The sequence below is a fragment of the Gracilinanus agilis genome, chromosome 1, assembly GCF_016433145.1.
Source record: "Gracilinanus agilis isolate LMUSP501 chromosome 1, AgileGrace, whole genome shotgun sequence".
NCBI lineage: Eukaryota > Metazoa > Chordata > Mammalia > Didelphimorphia > Didelphidae > Gracilinanus > Gracilinanus agilis.
In genome coordinates, this window is record NC_058130.1 from 603,193,928 (window position 1) to 603,218,715 (window position 24,788).

The 24,788-nt window shown below is 39.4% G+C and overlaps 1 protein-coding gene across 1 annotated transcript; it reads right to left on the reverse strand.

Moving 5' to 3' along the window:
* Positions 1-24,788, reverse strand: CD83 (CD83 molecule). Its single transcript, XM_044658135.1, has 5 exons — positions 24,736-24,788; positions 24,454-24,572; positions 2,493-2,724; positions 1,790-1,896; positions 1-141 (listed from the first exon to the last, which is right to left on the reverse strand). The coding sequence occupies exons 1-5, from the start codon at positions 24,767-24,769 to the stop codon at positions 1-3; spliced, it is 633 nt and encodes a 210-aa protein (XP_044514070.1). The 5' UTR covers positions 24,770-24,788.

Below are 24,788 nucleotides of genomic sequence, written 5' to 3' on the forward strand. Positions count from 1 at the left end.
TCAGACCAAGTCTGTCTTCTGAACTGTTGCTGGGACCATCTGGTGAGTGCTTTTCTTATTTGGGAAGGGGACATGGAGGAAAGTTCGTTCCATGCCTTGTTTGTTGATATCAGGAAATATGCTCTGTAGCTTTGCAAATTTCTTTAAAAAGAGAGAGAGAGAAAGAGAATAAATAAAAGGGGTAATAGAAATGAAAATAGTATAGTCAGCAATAGCATTAAAATTTTAATTCATGACAGTAGCTAGATAACTCCTTCATCGGAAGGAAGCTCACCATGTGGCCCAAGAGGAAAAGACTTATGTATTCAATTATAGTTTCACCAAACATTTTTGCTGAGCATATGGCAAATATGGGATTGGGGGAGGAAGGGGTTATGCAGACCTTTTCTGCCTGCTTCCAGTGGCCCATGTGTGTCAGCTCAGCTGTTGGGCCCTTTGAGAAAGATAAAGGTCCTAACCAGTCATTAGGCAAGAAAAGCCAAAGCTTGGTGGCCAATAGGTGGATTGTTTCAATCATCTCAAAGCTTGAACCTTTCAGTGCTGAGTGACATTAGACCTTCCAGAAGCGGAAAGGAGCTTCATTATCCCCAAAATGCCAGGCCAGTGAGCTCACACGTGTGGTCTTCAGGGAGAAGCAAGACAACTTTTGTGTAATCCCTCAGTTACATAAAACTCATTAAGACCTAGTTTCTTCTCATCTCTACTACTGTCCTCATCTGGGACTGTCACCACTGTCCTGGGAATGATGGAGAATCCCTCTTCAAACTCATTTTCTGAATAACAGTAATAGGAAAAACACATACACACACATACACACAAACACCACGTGCAAAATAGTGAGCACATTACTCTCTTTTCATGTGCTACTTGCCTTGTAGAAGGAATTATCTTTGTGATGTGTGTGCGTATTATTTCCCCCTGCTAGTATTAGGCTTCTGGGAATTAATAAGGATGGACCATATTTCACGAGGTGCTTTTTCTTCCCAACAATGCTTGGCACATAGTAGGCATCCAATAAAATGTTTAGTCCTTTGAATAAGACTGACTTTTCTAGAGCTCTGTGATTGTGATGACTAATGACTACAGACTATTTCGCATTTGTCCAGTAATCTTTGGCTTTGTTTCAAAAGATATTCAAATAGAGATTTTGTTTTATCATTACAATAATGGCTGAGATGATAAGTTTCCTGAAATGACTTTCAAGCCCTTTAGAAATCAAAGTGGGCTGCATTCAGAATGAAAATAGAAACAAGCTATTTCTATTGCTTATTAGAAGCAGAAGTATAGCACAGTGTAGGGAATGTAGGGCTAGCTTTGGTGTAAGGAAGACCTCATTTAAGGTCCTAACTCTAATGAGTACTGGCTGGGTGGTCATGGATAAGATATTTAGTTCTTCAGTGTCCCAGGCAAGTCACTAAAGATGGGAAGGATGAATCACCTTTCTTCATTGGTGAAGGAGGCTCTCGTACTTGGAGTTCCATATGCTAGTGAAATCAAAGGTCTATGAATGGATACACACACATACACACACACACACACACACACACACACACGAGCACAAACACACAAATTAGTTTAACACTTCCCTCCCGACATCTTTTTTGCCTATTATTAGCAAACCAGAATTGGATGAATACCTCCCTAATCATCTTTTTTTAAATTGTTTTTTGTTCCTTAAAAAGAATAACAGATGTTTCTATCCTCTACCCTCGGCACAGTGACTTGAACATCATCAACACTTAATAAATGTTTCCTGAAAGGAACTAAACTTCTTAAAGAAGATACTTACACAGGTAAAAACGATGAGAAATACATAGAACATTGCAAGAACCAACAGTAAGAGAACTTCAGCTCGGTATTTCTTAAACTTGTCATCTTCATGCTCCATGGTGCAGCCTTCCAATTAAAAATAAAAATCGCTTGTTTAGGATTTTGTTTTTCCCTTCAGTAAAAGGGCTATTATTATCCCAAGTATTTGTCTCAGTCTAAAAAATCTACCTCTGCCATTTCTGTTCTCGTCTGTACATCAGCACCATTATCATTGGGTGTCATTTCAGTTGCTTTTCAATCACACCCAACTCTTCATGACCCCTTTTTCTTGGCAAAGATACTGCAGGGGTTTGTCACTTCCTTCTCCAGTTCATTTGACAGATGAGGAAACTGAGGCAAACAGGGTTAAGTGTCTTGCCCAGGATCACACAAGTAGTAAGTGTCTGAGGCCAGGTTTGAATTCAGGGAGATGAGGCTTCCTAACTCCAAGCCCAGAATTCTGTCCACTGTGCCACTGAAGTGCCTTTTCTGTCCTTAACATCAGACTAAAGTCAATTCATTTTAAGAAGGGAAAATTTCCTGATAGCGTATCCTTAGATTATAAACATACCTTCTCTTGGATTCACCTACTCTATGCTAGTACCTAGTACAATGTTGTGCATACAGTGGGTCTGCAGTAAGTGTTGATTACAATAAATACAATTTGCCATAAATCACCATACCTGCCACTTTCAGGAAAACTATGTCACTTGGACTGTTTTCTTCTCCTGGTGCCTGCAAAGTACATCTGTAAATCCCAGCATTCTGGCAGGTGATATTTCTGATCTTCAAGGAACACTTTTCCGGAGGACAGGCCTCTAATGAGCCATTTATCTCTTTCTCATAATGGAAATGTTCACTAAGGCTTTGGTTTACCCCCAGTATCTTGGTCAGTTCTCCGCCTCGTGCATTAATCTGTAAAAAGAATAATTGACTCGTTGAATTTCAGAGCCCAACATGACTTTAGGGTTCTTCTAGTCTAACTCCCTCATTTAGCAGATGAGGAAACTGAGGCTTACAAAAGGGAAATGAGTGCATAAATCTAGATATCTAGCCTGTGCCTCAGCTAGGACTAAAACTCTGGCCAGAGTTTCTGACCCAAAAATCAATTCTTTTTCTACACCCTTATAATAGTGCTACATTTTACAGACCAAGGGCTACAAACTCTGAACTGAAGTACCAAAGTTAACAATTCAAAAAACCAATATTAAGCCTGTTTTTAAAGAAAACATTGGATTTAAAAGGGGGAGGAGGGAAACCTATTATATACACTTAATAAAATATCTACTTTGGAATAAGAAAACTGCTGAGGCCTGGACAAATTTGGGCTGCCGACATTCAATGGGCCGTAATGCATGATACATAATTTCTTGATTTACCACAACAGTGCGTAAATCCAAGATGATGAAAAAACTGCCAATTCAATTGTAAAATAAAAGACGTTTCCAGGTTCTTGATCTGTTACCGCTGCTCCTTATACTGGCGTGAATTAAAAATCTGGGCCCATCAGCAAAAGTTTCATAAAGGGCTCTGAATCCCGTTGTTTAGTAAAAAATGAAAAACTCATCCAAGACAGACCCTCTTCCTTTCCTGGAGGATCCTTCAATTTAGGGGCTACTTAGCTTAGGTTAATATAATGATAGCTCACCTTTCTATAGCTTATGAAGGCATACAAAGCATCTTCCTTACTCATAATTACTATGCAAGGTTAAAAAGAGTGTAGTATTATGATTTCCATTTGAAACTGATGCTTTGAGCCATGATCACATGGCTAGACTGAAGCAACATTCAAACCCAAGATTCCAGACTCTGTGTCCAGCATACCATCCACACTCCATCACATTGCCATGATTCAGACTATTATAGTTTGGTCTTTTCAATCTTGTCTGACTCTTCCTTCATGACCCCATTTGGCAAAGACAACACAGTGGTTTACCATTTCCTTCTCCAACTCATTGGAGAGATGAAGAGACTGAGGCAGACAGGGTTAAGTGACTTGCCCAGGATCACACCACTAGTAAGTGTTTGAGAACAGATTTGAACTCATGGAAATGAATCTTCCTGATTCCAAGTACAGTGCTCTATCCACTGCAACCTCCTAGCTAGCCTACTATACACTAGAGACTACATAGTACATATATTTGTAATTCAGTCAGTCCATATTCTCTATGTGCAAGCTTCTAGGGGGTACAAAAGAAAAAGGCACACACCATCCCAAAAGTCTTATTTTTTTTTGAACACTGAAAATTATATTTTAAGTTGAAGGATACAACTATAAACTAGATTTTACTTTCAGACAAAATTACAAAAAAGTGATTGCTTTCATTACTTTTTCATCTTCCCTACATTTCCCTGAGGACACACTTTCAGTCTCACTCCAAAGACTTAACAAGGGACAATCCAAGTGTATATTCATCCTCAAAAGAATTAATCTCTAATGGTAGAAATTCAGGCATATACAAGTAGGGAAATCACTAGGGTCCATCACTAGGTGGCAGCCCACTCCATATATATATATATATATATATATATTCATATTCATCGTACTGAGTGTATCTTAAACACATTATTCTTCCTAAGATACCACTCTGCATGTATCACTCCCTGATCAAACACTTTCTGTACTTTCCCATTGCCTATAGACTAAAAGTACAATGTCCTTAATGAGGCTTTCATGAAATCTTAATTGATCTTTCACTGCCCCTGTAGATGAACTCTCAAGTGATTTCTTCTTCACCTTCTCCTAAAAGACCACCAAGAAACTTCTTGCGTCTACATCTCTGCTGACTTTGGTCCACCTGCCTAAAATGCCCCCCGTTCTAAGCATCCTTCAAGCTCCAGCTTAAACATGTCATTTGTGGTCCTCCCTACCTGCTTCAGCCCCTGGGATCTTCCCCTCCTTTGAGTTCTTTTGACCCATCACTGAAGAGTCAGTGAAGATCAGAGTTAGAAGGGACCTCAGAGATGATCTAATTCAAATTCTAACCTTATAGGACTATAAATCCCCAGAAGAATAAAATGAATGGCTGAAATCAACAGAGCTGGTCAAAGGCAGAGGTAGGACTAGAATACAGGTTTTATTATTTTAAATCTAGTGTTCAATATTTCTTCCATCCATTTGGCACTTCTATTTTTAGTTCTTAATACGTTATTTTGTCATTCAGTCATTTTGGGTTATGTCCAACCTTTTCTGAGGAGAAAGACCTTCTTCTCACCCAGAAAGATTGGGAAAGGCTTCATGAAGGACATGATTTGTGCTAGAGCTTTAAGAATGGATGGGATGAAGAAAATTTTTAAAAAGCAATTTAAAAAGAAAAGGGGCAGCAAGTGGCTCAGTGAATAGAGAACCAGGCCTGGAGATGGGAGGTCCTTGGTTCAAATATGGCCTCAGACACTTCCTAGCTGGGTGACCCTGGGAAAGTCATTTAACCCTAATTGCCTAGCCCTTACCGCTCTGCTATCTTGGAGCCAATGGTATCAATTCTAAGACAGAAGGTACTGATATAAAAAAGGATAGATGGGATATCAACAATAATAAGTCCTAATTCTCCAGTTAGATGATTAATAATGATAAAAAGTAATTCAATATTGAGGGAAGAGATGGCATATCTCTTTGCATCTTCAGCATGTAGCACAGTGCCCTGTACATAGTAATTTCTCAATAAATGCTTACTATTGGTAATAATGATGTTAGCATGGACTGACTATATTTTCCTTACCTAGATGGTACTTATTTTCTCTGAATAAAATGTTATGTTTCATTTCAGATATCTATCCATCCATTCATCAGGCACTCACTTATTATTCATTGAATCACAGAATTTTAGCACATGGAAGAAGCCTCCAATAAGACATTAGAGATTCATACAGAATGCTTAGAAAATGTCTTTTGAAATATGGCAGATCCACACCAAATGAGCCAATTAAACACAAAGGTCATCACCAGAAAATGAATATAAGAGCCAGCCCATAAAGGTTCTTTACAAGGTCTCTTTTTTGCAACCATCCATGAAATCACAAAATGTGCCATGAACTCAACCAGTAAGAGAAGAAAAATAAGAAGAGAACCTCCTTTAGGGCTCTTATCAATCAAGTCCCTCGTTTTTTATGTCATACTCAACAAATATAAAGAGAGTTATCTTCCCAAAACACAGAACTCATGACAGATCAGTCAGAGGTCCTGATCGAATTTAGGCAAACAACTGAGTCATGGAATGTTATTGCTGCAAGAGTCCCTTGAAGATCACTTAGTCCAAGGTCTTCATTTAATTTAACTTTTTACAAACGTTAACAATTGCTCTCTTCCGCTTCTCTACTCACCACAAATGAACAACAACAGAAAAACAAAAACAAAACCCTGCTACAGATATGCATAGTCCAGCAAAGCAAATTCTCACATTGGCTGTGTCTAAAAATGTATGCCACATTCTGCACCTTTAATCTACCATCTCCCTGTTAGGAGATTGATTGCATGCTCTATCTTCAGTGCTCAGAAATAGTGATGAATTCCAGTGCCTCCATTTTACAGATAAGTAAAGTTGAGGTTCCCAGAGCTGAAGTGACTTGTTTATAGTCACCTAGCTAAGCATCAGAAGTAAGATTTGAATCTATATCTTCTGAATCTAAGGCCAGTGGTGTTTCAATTATACCGCATTACTTCTCTGTGAGGGCTTTTTCCCTCATTGACTTGTCAGTTTTCAACTAAATTGGACAACTTCTTTCCAAGTGCTGCAGTTTCTAATTTTCATCTTCCCCTACTTGCAGATGTTGGAATATGCCATTCACCACCTCACTCCTAACCTCATCTCCAGTTCCGATTTTTTCTTATCTGAAAAAGTTGTTGTCTGAGCATCCATTTATTTCCCATAATTTTCAAGCTTTCGAAATTTGAGTCCTGCAAATGGTAAGGCAAATTATCACTTGTAGGCAGACCTTTCAACAGAGCAGTGCTTGGACAGCTGGGGGTCCAGCAATGACCAGGGAGAAGTGCTGACATTTATGGCAAATTACGCTCACTTTGTGCCTTGCAGCCAAGAAGCATTTTCTGAATACAAACAGAGATGATCAATGAAATGATCTTGCTGCCACTCCCTTTGTTCTAAAGTGCAAGTGCCCGGTCTTCTACATTGCAGGGAAATCTAGTTTGTAAAGGTCTATTTTCCTGAGAAACCTCCCCCCCCTTCGCCTGCCACCCCCTTTACTTTTAAGAAAAATAATAAATACTGAGGCACATAGGCAGGAAATTGAGGGAACAGCTTGTGAGGTCCTCATCATACCTCCCCTGGAGAAGCAAATACAGTTTCTTTCCATTGCTATTGCTCCTTTATTAATTTGGGAGTTTACCAGATCAGCGGAAAGACCGACTTTCCATCCCTCCATCCCAACAGTTCTGTTCAGTAGTCCCCCCTCCATGAAGCTACAGAGACCTCTGGTGGCAGGCAGCCTGTTCATTCCTTCCTGAAGATTCACTGGGAGCCCTAACCTCCACACACAGTCTTTCTTAGAATGAGTTTATGAGAAGGAATTAATTTTCTTGGCCATCTTTTAAGTGTTGAAGGATTTCTTCCTAAATAATTATTAGAGCCCTGCTGGAGGAAGGTAAAAAACATGTGGCCTTACAGATATTAGGAAAGAGAGGGAGGTCAATTAAGTATGCAGATGAAAGCAAAGACAGAAGTCAGATAGCTTCTTAAACACATATCTGGGTGAGCACAAACTTGAGCTTTTCAAATCTAATTAAAACACGAAATGCTGCCTCATCACGTGCCCTCACCCTGCCTCCTCCAGGCCCTCACCCCCCCACCCCCACCCCCCCAGCATCTTGGCAGACACATGCTTACACTTGCTAGACAGGGCATTTAACAGGTCAGGCTCCAGAGATAATCCAGTGCTAATTCATGCCAAGTCTCCTCCAGGTGATGCTACAACTGTTCGGCTGCTGCCAGTTTAACTAATTAATTCTGCCCAGGCACTGCAGGTATTAGTGCAAGAGACAATGGACAGCTACAGTCCCCACACTGCTGCAACATCCTGCTTCTCCTCTCTTAATTAACCTTAAAATGTGTTCAGCCCAGATTTGTTTCCACTGAATTTCAGTGGGACTATATTTTGACAGAAACTCCTGCATCTGTAATGACAAAAACTTGGATGAATGACAGGAACTTCCAGGTAATCTACACCTTGTTTTCCTCTGGGGTGGGGAGAGGAAGAGTGGGATGGCTCTTGTCCACCCATTTTTCTAATTCCCAACAGTTCATCTGGAATTCAAGAGTAAAACACTACATCCCACTGGAGGCAGCAAAAATATAAACTATTGAGTCCATTTACATAAAAATGGCTTCATTATCATGCCGGCTGCTGGGAATTACTGAAGCAAGAATCTTGCCGGTGATCAGGGACCTGCCGGCAGTGTCCTTCTGCCTAGCTGCATGAGATAACTAATTTTTAAAAATTCAGCAGCAGCAGCGAGGAAAACTGGCTTGTTTTTATGGTCACATTTCCATGGGCCATTGGCAAAATCTTCTGAATGTCATTGGCCATTTTTAAATGACAAAACAAATGTTGGATGGAAGGGAATTCAAAGCAAAGCGATCGATTCCATTCAACAACAGTTTATTAGCTGCCTACTCTGTACAAGATCCTGCCCAGAGGAAAGAGAAGGAACAAAAAGAATAGCACTGGGGAGTGGAATGAGGATTAGATTTGGAGTTAGAGGACAGGAGTTCAAATCCTTGGCTTTGCTACTTATTTTCCTGAGTGAACTTGGCTTCATTTACCTCATCTGCCAAATGAGGGTGTTGGACTACGAGACTTTTAAGATTCCTTCTCTCTCAAAATCCCATGCTTCCTATACCTCTTCCTCCCCTCACTCTTACAACTGGAAGAATTCTGATTTGGGACCAACCAAGAGTGGCGATATGTCTCTAGTCAAAACAGTAGGTTTGAACAGACCACCATAGATATTATTTGTGCCAAGTTCTGTGAGAGTTTGAGGCTCTTTGCCTTGGATATTCCAAGTAGAGGAGACAGCTAATAGTTTGAAAGTTGGGCTAAACTGACAATGAAACTACTTGCCCTAGTTGTTTCAGTGACATAAAATGACAAAACATTTATATCACATGCTCAGAGTACAGGGGTTAGTGGAAGAGAGCCCTTTTACAAGGACTAAAGTTTCCCCCTGTCCCTATTTTAACATCCTTAATTTTGTTAAACATTTCCCACTTATATTTTAATCTGGTTCAGGATGCACTTGGAGTTTTGTGGGCTTGCCCATCAGTTTGACATCTCTGAGCTAGACGACCCTTAAAGTCCCTTCCAACACTAAATTTATGTTCTTAGGATCTTCAACATCTAAATCAGTGGTTCCCAAACTTTTTTGGCCTATCTCCCCCTTTCCAGAAAAAATATTACTTAGCACCCCCTAGAAATTATGAAACTATTTATTGAATTCAGAATAGAAAGTGATACAAAAAAAGTGTGGCCATCACCGCTTTCCTGGATTGCTGCAGCACCCACCAGGGGGCAGAGGTGCCCACTTTGGGAATCACTGATCTAAATTTATGCTTCTAAGCAACCCAAGAAGGAAAAACATTAAGAGTACTGACTTCAAGAAAAAGGTTGGGGGTAGGGTGAGGAAAAAAACCAGAGATTAAAAAAAACAAAACAATCTTTCATTTTCCTACTTTGTGAATTTCTTATTAAGCTGGAGACTGGACAAAAAAAATCAAATATGGGAAAAATCAAATGGCTTAAAATATATATTAAAAGCTAAATATATATATATATATATATACGCATATATTGATAGATATCATTGCTCCTCTTTAGAGCATTTTAGGATGCTATCAAACAAGCATCTGATTCATTCATAACAAAAAAGGGCTATTGATGAGAAAAGTTTAGAAGCACATTCAACCAGCCAATTTTAAAGAAAACTAGACCACAGCACAACTTGGACACTAATCACTCAAAAAAGCCCAGTTCTTCTTAATAGTATTTACTTATTCCATGTCCTTTCCATATTAACTTTCAGTCAGCAGTTTCACTCCTCAACTGCGCTACAATAGATCAAAGAGGAGAGACATCAATAGCTTCCCTTTTGACTTGTTCTGAGACCACTCATTTGACTAACCGTTAGTGGAGACGCCAAGCTCTTCATGCAGTTTAGAAATTTGGCTAAACCAGAGCATGAAGCAAGGGCTTGAATAAACCACATGGAATGCCACACCAAAGCCCACAGAAATATTCCTCTTTCTTTTTAACTGAATGCAAACCATGCAAAAAAAATTTTTTTCAAAAGAAAGAAAAATTCATTTGAAATAGAACTATTGAATGAATGCTGGAAAACCATCAGCACCAAATCCCAACCACACCAACATTTCATTTAGTTCTTATCCCAAATTAGTCCCTAATTTTTTCCCTCCTATTTCTTCACCATTATTTCCCAAGCACAGACTTTTTCAAAGATAACAGGAGTATTATGAATATGGATATGAAAGGCAGTATGCCATAGTGGATAGAGAACTAGTCTTGTAGTCAGAGAGACCTGAATTCAAATGTTGTGTCTATACATACTATGATTCTGTGGACACATCAGATAATCTTTCAGTGCCAAGATCCTAGGCTGCAATACACTTGTAAAGCTGATGTCGTGATATCACAGACCTAGACATAATGTATGTGTGTGTGTTTCCCCTATATTTCATCTGACAATTTGGTAAAATATACTTAAAAGCACGGAATTGGTATTAAATTGACCTGGTGCTTTCCAATCTTATCCAACAGCTTTCTTTTATTGCCTTCTTTGTGCACACACCCTCATGTACCTTGGCTTCTAACTCTATTAAACTGCCAATATAATCCCCATTCATCATAAAAACAACTCTTTATTACATGCAAAATGGTTTGGCTCCCAGACTGATGTCATAATGAGGGTAGAATGTATTAGCATTAACATGGGTTTTTTTCTAGGGTAGTTTTATTAGGAAAATGGATTTCTTCCTCGAAATTTACTAGTCTAATTGACAAGGCAAGATTTACAGGTGTTTCCAGAATGATTCATGTTAATGGTTTTTAAATGACCAAGAAATTAAGCCAGGTTTTTGCACAGGAAACCCGCACATAATAGGGGTGCTACTAAATATTCTTGAATTTAATGTTTAAATCTTTGTTTGAATTATTTGTTGAATTCAACACACATGAATCAGCATTTTCATCTTTATTTGAGACTTTTTGTTCATATAATCTCTTCCCGATAAACTGGTGTGCCATGTATAAACTCTTGTAGCACTATGGATATGAAGATGAGTGGGAGGGTGTGATATGTATACTGATGCCTTCTATAAAAATTGGGATATGATTCGCTACATAGGAGATCAAACAGACTGGCACAGAAGTTTTAACAAGGTATGAAACACTTTTTTTCCGGGGGCAGAGGATCAGGGAAGGATCCCTGAATGACCCAGCACCCAAAATGAGTATTGCAAGAAGAAACAGCTTTTAATAAGTAGACACAGGAAGGGAGTCCATTTTAGGTAAGAGAGGAAGGTGGGAAATAGAATGGTAAGTTCGAGAAAAAATGAACAGGTAAGTTTAATAAGAAAAGAATTTATATGACAGGGTTTTTTCAGTCATGTCTGACTCTGTGACTCCATTTGGGGTGTTCTTGGCAAATGTCATGAGGTGGTTTGCCATTTACTTCTCCAGCTCATTTTACAGATGAGGAAACTGAGAAAAACAGGATTATGTGACTTGCCCAGAGTCAGTGGCTGAGACTAGATAGATTGGCATTAAGAGAACCTGTAAGTATCATCACCATGGAATTTCCAAGTCCAGATGAGTTCTGGACTACCCTAGATGTTCTTACCCATTCATGGAAAGAGAGGACAGAGCCCTGATCTGATTCAGAATGTCTGGCTTCCTCCCCAGTAGTGACCGCAGAACTAACTGGACCACAGTCTCTTCCCCTATCAGGACCTGCCCAAAATCATTATGAAATGACTTTGTCCTTCCTATTAACCTCCAACCCCTAGATTTTTCCAGTTGGTCCTCCTCTCTCCTTCCCTCCTTCCTTCTTGCCTTCCTTTCTTTCCTCTTTCCCTCCCTCATTCCTTCCATTCTTCTTGCCTTCCTTCCTTCTTCTCTTCCCTACCTCTCAACTTGCTTTCTTTCTTTCCTGCTTCTCTCCCTTCTTCCTTTTCTCCCTCCCTTCCTTTCTTTCTTTCTTTCTTTCTTCCTTTCTTTCTTTTTTCTTTCTTTCTCAGAACTGCAGCAGCTACCCACAACTCAATGGATTTCTGAAGAGGTGGACAGGGATATCTGAAGAATTATGTCATGGAACATATGGGAAATGCGTCGGGGGTCTACAGAGGCCAACACATTGCAGGCCCTCTACCTATCCAGCCTGTGCTCTAACTTGCCCCAGTGTTACGACCACCATCCCCAGGCTTCTCTTCAAATAGTTGATAGTTGTATTATAAAATATCAAGAGAAGCAATAAAATGTAGTAGATGGGGCACTGGACTTGGAGGCAAGACAATCTGGATTTGGACCCTGCCTCAGACACTTGCTGATTGTGACCTCACTTTACATCTCTGGGCTGCAATTTCTTCAGCTACAAAACCCCATGACTCTAAAGTCTCTTCCACTATTAAATCTACAATACTTACATTTATATATCATTCAAAACATTGCACAGATATCATCTTGTTTGATCCTTGCAACAATTCCATGAGTGGGTACTGCTATTATCCCATCTGTTTTACAGATGAATAAACTGAGGTAAAGAGAGATGAAATAATCTTCCCAAGGTCATACAGCTACATAGTGTCTGAGGCAGAATTCAAACCTAGATCTTCCTTGATGCTGAGGCCAGCATGCTATCCACTATGCCACAATGCCCTTAAGGAAGTATTTTTAGTCCAACTCTAGCTTGAGCAGAGTTTTCAGAATATTTAATAGTCAAGCAGGCAGTAAATATTGATTAAATGCCTACTCTGTACCAGCAAGGTGATACAGAGCACCAAGTCTGGAATTAGGAAGACTCATTTTCCTGAGTTCAAATCTGGCCTCAAATATTTACTAGCTATGGGTCTCTGGTCAAATCACTTAACCTTGTTTACCTCAGTTTCATCATCTGTAAAATGAACTAGAGAAAGAAATGGCAAACCACTCCAGTGTACTTGCTGAGAAAACCCCAGGAATTCATAGAGTTATGAACCATTGGGCACAACTGAAAGACTGAACAAACACTGTTCAGTCACTGTGCCTAGGACAAGGGATACAGAGAAAGGCAAATGACAGCCCTAAAGAAACTCACAAAAGAGCCTCTGAGATATCATTTGAATTAAAGGAACCATATTACGGCTATGGCTTTGCTCATCAGAACTACCCCACCTGAAATCTTGGCTCTTCCTAGAGAAGAGAGGCTGAGGCAAATGTGGAAAACATTTTACATCACCAAGAGAAGGCTCTGACCTTTCATGTCCTTTTATAGCTTCTTATCCAGGGTACTCAGATCAGGCAGATCTCACATCAGTGAGCTTCCTTCTTTTTTTTTCCCCTCATGGAAAAAAAAAAGCGCTTCTTTTTCTGTCATGGAAAAAAACGAGCTGCCTCCTTCCTTCCTCCTGTTCCTTAAAAGGCACGACCTTTGTGGCTCCTTCTGAGATTTATGGACAGTAATAGGAGTGACGTTCAGCGGTTACACTTCTCTTTCTTGTAAAGAAAATAGTCCGGGGGCAGCTGGTAGCTCAATGGCTTGAGAGTCAGGCCTGCAGTCGGGAGGATCAAATCTGGCCTCAGACACTTCCCAGCTGTGTGACCCTGGGCAAGTCACTTGACCCCCATTGCCTACCCTTACCACTCTTCTGCCTTGGAGCCAATACACAGTATTGACTCCAAGACGGAAGGTAAGGGTTTAAAAAAAAAAAAAAGAAAGAAAGAAAATAGTCTCCATCCCCTGAGTGAGTCCTTTCCCAACAAAGGGGTCCCCATTCAAGCTTTCCCTGCTACCAAGTAATGTCAGTGGAGGACCCCAAAGTGAGAGTTATTTGACTCCTCCAGGTGTCTACTTGCTCATCAAACAGGACAAGGCTCTTACACTTAGAGTAATGATGGTGATGATGATGATAGCTAGCCTCCCATGTGCCAGGTACTGTGCTAAGTACTTGACAAATATTTATTAATTGTTCCTTGCAACTACCCTGAGAGGTATGTGCTATTATTATCCCCATTTTTGAGTTGAGAAAATAGAGGCAAACAGAGATTAAATGATTTGCCCAAGGTGTCTTATGTTGGATTTGAACTCAGATCTTCCTGCCTCCCAGAGCTTAGCACTGTGCCTGGCACTTACTAAATGTTGACTGTTAGATTGATTGACTCTGGGTCTAGCATACAACTTAGCTGTCTATATACCAACAACCAATTGAAAATTTGCAGATAACCTTAAAATTAAGTCTTCTTAAGTCCTTCTTCCCCAGGTAGCAGCACGAGATAGAAAGAGCACCAGTTTTGGCATCAGGCAGGTCTGAGTTCAACTCTTGCTTCTGACACTAAATAACTGACTACTTGGAAAGCTAACATAATATTTCTGAGCCTCGGTTTCCTCATCTATAAAATGGGCATAATAATGCTAGCACTACCAGCCTTACAGAGTTGTCATGTTGTCTTCCCCACTAGACTATAAACTCTTTGAGAGTGGGGACTGGCTTAGCCTTTCTCTATAGCCTCAGGGCTTCAAAATGTGCCTGACACATAGTAAGCACTTTTTAAAAGACTAGTTTTGGCTAGAGGGGCCAAGGTCCTACATGGCACCAGAGTAGGAAAGACTGAAAACCTGGTGGTGGTAGGAAGAGTATTAACGGGGTAATGTGGAAAGAATCTAAACAATAATTTTTCCTGCTTCACAGTTTGGCCCAAAAGCCTCCCCTCTCTAAATGGTTCAAGCAACCAAGATCCTAAGGAGTCCCAACAGGTATCAGCTGCTGGTCCCAGGCTGAATATTCTTCTTTGTGGATCTGTAGATCCCATGTGCATCCCAACCTCTCTTCTCTCTCAGTGTACTCTTTTCTCCTCTGCCTCTTCCTTTCTAGGTCTAGTCACTTCAAGAGTTAATACTGTAAGGAAAATATAACTAGGTTCAAGAAACCTTCAGATCATTGTATGGCTGAAAGGTCCATAACAAGATAAGGGGAAGAAGTCCAGGGTATTTGGCACACTGGCAGTAGGCATTTAATAAGGGTGATGACCATAATCTTACACAAAACGTTCCTTGATGCCACTGTCAGAGAGAGAGAGAGTGCTAGACTGAAGGGACCATTCAGCTGACCCAATTCTGCTGTTATAATCATAAAAATGTCACATCTGATTTTGCACATGAAGTTGTTTCCTCTTTTTCTCTTCCCTTCTAACTCATCCAGAAAAGGTCACTTGTTCTATGACGCATCCCTGCTCAACCCTGACCCTGACCAAATGGATATTCCCTATATCCTCTTTCATTTTACATCACCAGGGACAGCTTCTAAGTAGGCAGGACATCTTTCTTAGCTCTCAGTCACTGAAGCATCAGCCTTACATACTTTTAACAGATCCTATTGCTATTTTGGGCTAACAGCAACAATAGCTATTCCTCTGATAAGAATAGCTGATGCTTAATAGTAACAAGTGTGCACTATGCAAATTATCTGATCATTACAACAAACCTATGAAATAATAGGTCTCTATAATCTTTATTTTTAAAGACGAGGTTGTGGAGACCCACTGACATGCCCAAGGTCACATAGCTACTCTTCGGAGGCAAAACCAGTGCATGATCTTGGGTCTTCTAATCTACAGAATCTCAGAGTTAAAATGGACTTCAGAGATCACTTAATCCAACCTACACTTGGACAAGAATTTCCTCAATAGACTACTGACTCTCAGAGTCATCATCCAATCTTTTGTTAAGCGTTTTAGTCACGTTTGACTCTTGTGACCCCTTTCTGGGGTTTTCTTGGCAAAGATACTGGACTGGTTTGCCGTTTCTTCTCCAGCTCATTTTACAGATGAGAAAACTGAGGCAAAAAGACTTAAGTGACCTGCACAGAGTCATATAGGGAAGACAGAGTAAGTATCTGAGGTTGGATTTTAACTCAGGTCTTCCCGACTCCAGGACTGGTGTTCTATCCATTGTGCTACCTAGCCAATCTAATCTTGTCTCCCTGGTCCTGGATGCTATCTATGGCTTTCTAAATTGAGCCTGGTAGCAGATCCAAATCCAGTGCTCATTTCGCCATATGACTCTATCTCCTCAATGTCTTTCCATTGTATCTCACTGGCTCTCCATAAATGAACAGCAAAGTGTCGCCCAGTATGAAGCCCAGTTTGCATTTTGGTCATTCCAAGTAGTGTCTGTTTGAAGATCAACCTTCCCTAAGCAAGTCATTAGATTCTTTACTGTTGAGGAAGGTGGTCAGTTTTGTGTATGATGAGTGAATTATATAGCCCAGGGGGTCAAATCTAGCTCCTGGTGTTTTAGTTTGGTTTTTAAAACCATTCTTAGTTTTCTGGCCATTCAAAAACAGGCCCTGCACCATAGTTTGCTAACCCAGAATCTACTACCCCAGTTCCTCTTAGAATCTTCCTGAAGGTGACAAATATTCAAGTAGATTAAACGGAATTATGCCCAGCAGAGGTCAGCTAGTCCAACCCAACTGAGTGATATGGTACTCCAAATGATGATAAGAGTCAAAAGTCTATTTGTAGATGATATGTAATCGTATGTTGAAAACTACTGCTTGTTCTTTGGTCAGTTTTTTAATTAAAATGTTCTATAGGTTGACTCTTACTAGATTGTGAGCTCCTTGAGGGCAGGCAGCTCCCACAGTGCCACTGACTGCTGATTGCTTCCTAAGAGCAAGCATTTCTTGGTCATTCTCTTCTCTTTCTTTTCACATTCTCATTAACAATAAGAAGACAGTAGTAAAAGGCAGAGGCATAAAAATATAGATGAGAATTCAGGAGACAGAAGAAACCATCAGAACATCAGATAGTTCTTACTTGGGAGAAGCTTGGTCCAAAAGGAAGAACAAGGAGATCAGAGTACCGTCAGCCTGAGAGCAATAAAATAACACCTTTTTTGCATCTCCAATTATTTCCCCATCAGGAGAACAAAATGGCTCCCTTCTGCAATGGGGATAATTTGAGGAGAGGTGTGTGGTAGAAGGGGATTTGAAGGGAGGTTGTCAGGGACTTGCTAGGTAAGTAATATGGGTTACAGGTAGGCTGGAATAAGGAGATTCAGGATATAATATGGGGCTGAAGTCAAGAAGTATAGCACTGAAGGGAACAAAGATCTTCAGGGAGAGGGAGAATTAATCTAAACAGGCAAGGAACAGCAGGGTTTATAGACTAGGACTTAGACTTAAAGACAAACTGAGGGAAATAGACTGAACTGAAATTAACTACAGGCTTTAGTTAATTTCACAGGAAGGGACTTGTTTTGAAGTTACACCTTCCTTCAAGATGGATACCCCGGCTTCCCTTCAAGCCCAGAGAATGTTGGTTCTTTCCCTCTCTTTCCCTCTCTTACTAATTAACTGACAAATTAACTAACAGGTCTGTTGAAACACAAAAGGGTTTATTGTCTTATAAGGTTGATTTGTCAGGAAAAGTGGATTGAGGAAGCCCTAACAGTTGTTTAAAGAAACCTCAGGTGAAGGAAGGGAGGCAGAGATGGAGTCTGAGCAAGGTCCTGCCTTAGCTCAGCTCTCAAGGTGCTCTTGATGTCTAAAGGGAATAAAATGATGACTAACCAATTTCTTTAGATAAAATACTGACAAATTATAGTTAAGCCCCTCAAAGATTTGAACTACTCTCTAATTTACTCTCCTTATTAACTCCACAGGCATTTAAGGTAAAGGAAGAAGGTAGGAAATAAGATAGGATATGGAAATACAAAGGGTTTATGTAAACTAACAATTCTTAAATAAATATTCCAAAGCTAGGCTAAATTTTCAATTCTTCAGATAGGCAAGGAAGCAGCTCAGTTGGTCTGACCTTCTCTCCACGAGATTCCCAAACCAACTGCCTTCTCTCCCTCAAGATTCTAAACTCCTAACTGATTTCTGAACTCAGCCAAAGCTTGTAAAAACTATCATGACCCCCTTCTCTCTGTACTACACTTCCTAGACTTCACAGATACTGTAAAAACTATTTGGGCACTGTCTATAGAGTGCATGGAGTTCTTTGGTTAAAAGTATTTGATAAATGCACAACTTGCATGGTCTTGATTTTTTATCCCAGGTAAATCAATGCCATTTGGACAGGGATTCTGTGTTGTCCAAAGCCCAAAAGACTAGAGATGCTCAATGGAATTTGTAATTATGAGTAATTAGAATGGTAATAATGATACAGAGAGATTCCACAGGAATTTGCCCCAGTAAAACTAACAATGGAAACCAACTTCAGAGATGGCATTTATCTAACCCAGTTGGTACAATACCCAGCTCAGTGCCAGAAAAAGAGAAAAATTATTTTTAAAAAAAAAGCATGCCTTTGAAGATAACATAAGCTAGAATAAATAACCTGACACAGATACCTACTTAAAATTCTTCTTCTTGTGACTCTTTTTCTGCTCCATTTGTACATTTTACAAGAAAGTAGTGGAAAAAATTACAAGGTGTTTTATCTTCTGTAAAGTAACATTTCACCATGGGCCTTCCCTCCTTCCTTCTCCCTCCCTTTACCCCCAAACACCATTTTCTTCTTGATGGCACAAATACAATCAATACAAACATATAATTATTGGGCTAGAAAATCACAAACATCTGCAGGATGTTCCTAGACCTGTTGGAAGTATTGAGAAGTCTAATAAATATCACTTTAGTTGTCTCTGATTGGTTTATTGCCATAACAATAACTCCTTTGCATCCCAACACCCAATGGGTTGTTGTTTTAATAAAACTCGATGGCCTGGTTTCATAGAAAAGGGGTAGAATATTCAGTGGTGGTGGAAAATGAAGAAAGATAAAGGCCTAAGATATCCTGCAGAGTAAATAATGCAAGGAATATGTCTACAAAAACAACCACCCACAGCTGTACAGTTATAACATCAGTTAAAGCCCCATAAGAGGCAGAGGTTAATGACCAAGGTTTACCACATCATTCCAAATGACCCAATACAAAAAGATTGGACTTAACAGCAGCTGGAACTCGACAGTCTAAAAATTTACCCACTTGTTTCATGAAGTATTTTTTAATTACACCCTTGGGGATTTGTGTATTGCTTGCTGATTACTCTTTGGAGGGGGTGGTAGGTTCTTTTCCCATCTACCCCTCTTTTAATGACTATTTAATTCCACATCTGCCTAGCTTAGAGCTATTAGGTTTTGTGGGGGGTTTTCGCCTCCCTTAAGTAATTAAGAAAGAAAATACAGAGGTATCAAAAATAAAGCTAGCTGAGGGATTATGGAAAATAAAACCATATTTGCTCTATTTCAGACGACAAATGCTGAAAATGACTAAATGAGAAATAATTACTTCTAATTTTATATGGAGAAGTGACCTTATTGCTCTACTTTTCCCTTGTTATCATAGCAGCTAGTGGATAGAATGTGGGACTCGAAGTTAAGATGACTTGAATTTGAATCCTGCCTCAGACAGCAACTATCTGACCCTGAAAAACGCATTTAACTTCTCAGGGATTCCATCTCTTCCCATGTATGATAAAATGGGGACAATGATAGGTAGCATCTACCTCCAGGGGTGCTGGAAGGTCGCTGAGATAACATACTTTGCAAATCTTAAAGCACTATGTTGTTATTATTGGCTGTTATTAATAATCAGACACAAGTGGAATATTGTATTCAATTCTAGACACCACATCTTTGGAAATCAAAAAACCAATAAAGATTTATTAAGCACCTATGATATAGCAGGCTATGTGCTTAGCACTGGGATACAAAAAGAAGCTAAAAATAGTCCCTGCCCTCAAAGAGCTCGTTTTAATTTAATGGAGGAGACAATTGCAAACAAATATATACAAAGTAAGCTGGTGGCACAGAGGATAAGAGTGCCAGGCTTGAAGTCAGGAAGATTGGTTGGAGTTCAAATCTGCCTTCAGGCACTAGCTGTGTGATATATGTCACTGTTTGCCTCGGTTTCCCCATTTTAAAATGAGTTAGAGAAGGAAAAGGCAAATCACACCCTGCAAAGAAAAATCCAAAATGGAGTCACACCACATTGGGCATGACTAAAACAACAACAACAAAAAGCTACATTAAGGATAATTGGTAAATAACAGAAGGAAGGTACCAGAATTAAGAGGAGTTGGGGAAGGCTTCCAGTAAAAGGTTGGATTTTAGTTTAATGGGACCTAAAGAGGTCAGTCGTCAAAGCAGAGGAGTGAGGGCATTCCATGCATGAAGGATATTCTGGGACCTGAGAGATGGAATGCCTTGTTCAGGGAACATTGGGTTGAAAAGTCCATAGAGGAGAGTTAAAGTGTAGTAAGAATGGAAAGGTAATAGGGGGCTAGGATATGAAGGGCTTTGAATGCCAAAGGATTTTTGCAGAGAATAAGGAGTCACTGGAGTTTAGTAACATGATTGGATCTGAGCTTTAAGAAAATCACTTTAGTGACTGAATGGAGTATAGATTGACATTGATGATCTGGAACAGAGCCAGAAGCAGATAGTTGTGATGGAAAAGGGATACAAAGCCATGGCATCAGAGGACTGGTTGAGAGAACTGAGAATGCTTAACTCAGGACACTCAATTCAATGTTTTTTCATATTTTAACTATATGTAAACAACTTGAGATACAACGATTAAAAACAACATTGTCCATGGCTTTAAGGAGTTTATAATCTAATTTGGAGACAAAAGTAAGCAATACCTGTATAAATAATTATGGAAGCATAGATATCTGCCAAGTACAAGTATCCCTTCTACATCCTGGGGGTTAGAGGTACAGCAATCCTTGAGATCTGGAAAATCCACAAAAAATTTTTGGCATTCCCTTCATACCAGAAAAGAAATCTGAATTTTTTGTTTTTCTTTTATGGAATGTTAACAGCACCTTATTGCAAATGTTGTGATTAAATATTGGTCATGGGCTATATGTAGGTCAATGTTATGATATATCTACATTTGTAGACATTGAGTTTCTTTTGCTGGCCTTCACATTCTTTCCACAAAAGAAATTGTGCATAATTATTGTATTAAAAGATAAAATATCTTGATATGCAATACTATATTCATATCTTATGAATTTCTGAGTTTCTAAACTTTTCTGGTCTCCTCTATTGGCCTTGTGGGGTTGTCTTCAGCTTCCAAAAAGCTACCTCAAAATTCCCATCTAATTTCTTATGCCAACCCTCAATAATCAGACTTATGACAAAAAATGCTATCCACCTCCAGAGAAAGAATTGTTGGAGTCAAAATGCAGATCAAAACATGTGATTCTTCACTTTAGTTTACTTGAGGTTTTGGTTTTAATATGATTATACTCTTATAAAAATGATCAGTATAGAAATGTGTTTGCCTGGTAATACAAGTATAACCCTGAACAAATTGCTTACCAACTCTGGGAGAGGGGAGGGAAAGAAGGAGGGAAACAATTCCGATCATAAAACCTTGGAAAACTTATGTGGAATTTTGTTATTACATGTAATTGATAAAATAAAATATCTTTATAATTTAAATTTTTTTAAAAATAATCCAAACCTCAATGGGAAATGCCAAGATGTAGAAGGGATATTTATACTTAGTACAGTACCTGGCACATAGTAGGCACTTAATACGTGCTCATTCCATTTCCACAAAAAATTTAAGAGGAGAAAGACTGTTTTCCAGGGAAGGGAATCAGAGAAGGTTTAATGAAAAGTGGTACCTGATCTAGACCGAAAAGGAAAATATTTCAACAAGTGACATGTGGACTGAGAGCAATCTAGGCACAGGAAGTATCTCCTTTGCCAATGAGTAAATAAAAAATTTCATATTCCAATCCAGGTCCTGTGACTCCAAATGTATTGAAAAATCTTTCTTTTATATATGGTAGCTATTTTCAAATATCTGAAGTGAAAGTACATTAAAAAGATTTAAAACACTAAAACTAGAAGCAATAGATGGAAGTTACAGGGAGGGAAATTTAATTAATCTTCCAAATTGTTAATTAGATCTTTTATTTTTGCCCTTTCCCACCCCCACCTCCATTTCTTAGGGTTTTATCTTATATTTACTTGCGTTTCCACCCAATAAAATGTAAGCTCATTGAAGGCAGGGACTGTTTTCATTTCTGTCATTATATCTCTAAGGGTCCTAGTACATTGCAAGTACTTAATGAATGTTTGTTGAATTCCACTGAATTGAATATAAGGAAGCTGGTAAAGTAGGGGATAGAGTGTTAGGCAAGAAATAGGGAAAGCAAATTCAAATCTTGCCTTAGACACTTATTAGCCATATGACCCTGGGCAAGTCACTTAAATCTGTCTGCCTTAGTTTCCTCACCTGTAAAATGAGGATAATAACAGCACCGACCACTCAAGGTTGCTGTAAGGTTCAAAGAAGAAAACATTTACAAAAGAATAACTTAGCACAGTGTCTGGCACATAGGAGACATTATACAAATGCTAAATTCTCTTCCCTTTACCTTTTTCCCTTTAATGGAGTTGTCTGAAATTGTAATGAAAAGCCTTATAAAGCAGTAAAATTCCCTGTGGACCAGAAGTCTTCAGACAAAAGCTGGATGACCTCATTTTGATATCTCATGGCTATCAGAATTTGTTCATTGGGTTAAACTAGGTGACTTCAGGACTCCCTTTTGCCAATCTATCTATAACCTTATGCCGTGTTCTAGTATCCTCTCCATTTTGTGCTCACATCATCTAAAAAGCAAACATTAACCAAGCACCCTACAATGTGCAGGATGTTAGAATATAAAATGCTGTCCCTTGCCCTTTGAAAGCACACTTTAGTTAGGGAAACAAGCCCTTTTATATATTTAAAGAGAGCTGGCACATTCCTCCTTTTCTTGCAGAAATGGGGAGTGGGGGCTATGGCATACTATCAGACATGCATGATCTTTAGTCCTTTATCTTTTTGAAATCTTCATCATAAGAGATGGCTTAATGAACGGGAAGGAAAAGATATTCAGAAAATAATATTTTTAAAGACAAAGGTATCTAAAATCAAAATGGTTTAAGTAGAAAGCTAGCTATATATGGCGGTATACATGTGTGTATGTGTGCATCTAAACAAATAAATAAATAAATAAAATACATATATCAGCTATGTATACCATTAGGTGGCACAATACATAGAGCATTAGACTTAGCAATCAAGGAAGATTTATCTTCATGAGATCAAATCTGGCCTCAGACACTTATGAAGATAGCTGCGTGACCCTGGGAAAGTTACTTAACCCTGTTGACCTCATTTTCTCATCTGTAAAATGAACTGGAGAAGAAAATATCAAACCCCTCCAATACCTTTTCCAAGAAAACCCCATATGGGATCATGAAGAGTCAGACGTGACTGAAAAAGACTCAACAACAACAACAACAAGAACCATACATATACAAATACATAAATGAAGGGCACAAACATTAAGTTCTCTAATAGCAATCTTGCTATAATGTAGGTGACAAACATTTCTCAGTTTTGTAGATGAGTAATTTCTCTTAAGTTCATACAGCAACATCAGTGATAGAGATAAAAAGAGAGCCTAGGGCACCATGTTTTTTTGGTGGTTTGTTTTTGTTTTTGTTTTTTTAGAATTCAGCTGCTGCAGATACCTAATGCCAAAAATTAATTTATATTTCATTTGGGGAATATAATCAAAGGACTTAGTAGAAGGCTTTTAGAGGTGGCTGGGACCTGGGAGAACTTTTAATCAAACTCTTCCATTTTCAGATGGAGAAACGGGTTTGTTCAAATACACCTGTATTGTCTTAAATTGTAATGAAAAACGTTCTAAAGCAGTAAATATATGGATATAGTGAATATATGTTCAAGGATTCCCCAGTTTAGTTGTTCAGAGTCCTGTCAGCCTTGCTGCAGAATGGCCAGAGGCGGGAAATCCATAAAGTGAATGAAAGTTGACAATTTGAGTGAACTAAAAATCAGTTTTCAGTGGCTTGTTTCTCCTCTTTATATGTATTTGTAGATATACATACATATATATATGCATGTGTACTTCAGACATGTCATTGGAATATGAAATTATTTCATGTTTTCAGATTCCAAATGAACCATTATTTCAGACTTTCAGGTCCTTTAGGTTTTGAGAACCCTTGAATTTAGCTCAGGTTAGAGTGGAGAAGAGGACGAAAGGACTCTGGGTTATAAACACTAGGGCTCTTGGGCCGTGGGCTTTTACAATTTGGGGAGAGCAACATTGAAGAGTCAGGTCTTGGGAGACGTGTTGAAGGGCCCTAATCATTTTGTCAGCCTCATGGGTTGACAGTGAGTCTTGGAGATTTGGTGTGTGCTCTATGAGCTAGCTAGGAGCTTCAGGATACCTTCTCTCTCCTTTACTCTCACTTGCTCACTCCACTTTTCTCCAGAAAGGCATGAAACATCTCAGATGCTGAGTTCTCCCTGCCCTAGCCCATTGACCCAACGCAGCAAAACAGGAGGGACTACTCCTGCTCCAGTCCTCCTTACCTTCTCCCAGACGATCGTCGTGTATGGAGTCTGAGGGTGCCAGGGGGCTGTACAGGGCAGAGAAACATTCCCTGAACAAGTCGTCTCCACTATCAGAGTCGCTGGCGCCAAGCACCAAGCTGCAAGATGAGAAGTGGACAAGAATGCGCCGTGAGCCAGTGAAGATGGATGGGGCGCATTGGGGAAGGGTGGAAAGCCACGAATCGAACGCGGTGGTATCTCCAACACCACCCCACAACAACCCGAGGGAAGGGAGTCAGAGGGTCGCTTTCAAGCACTTACCGCTGCTCAAGAGGAGGAGCTGGAGGACGCTCATGGTTTGGGGAGCAGGACTG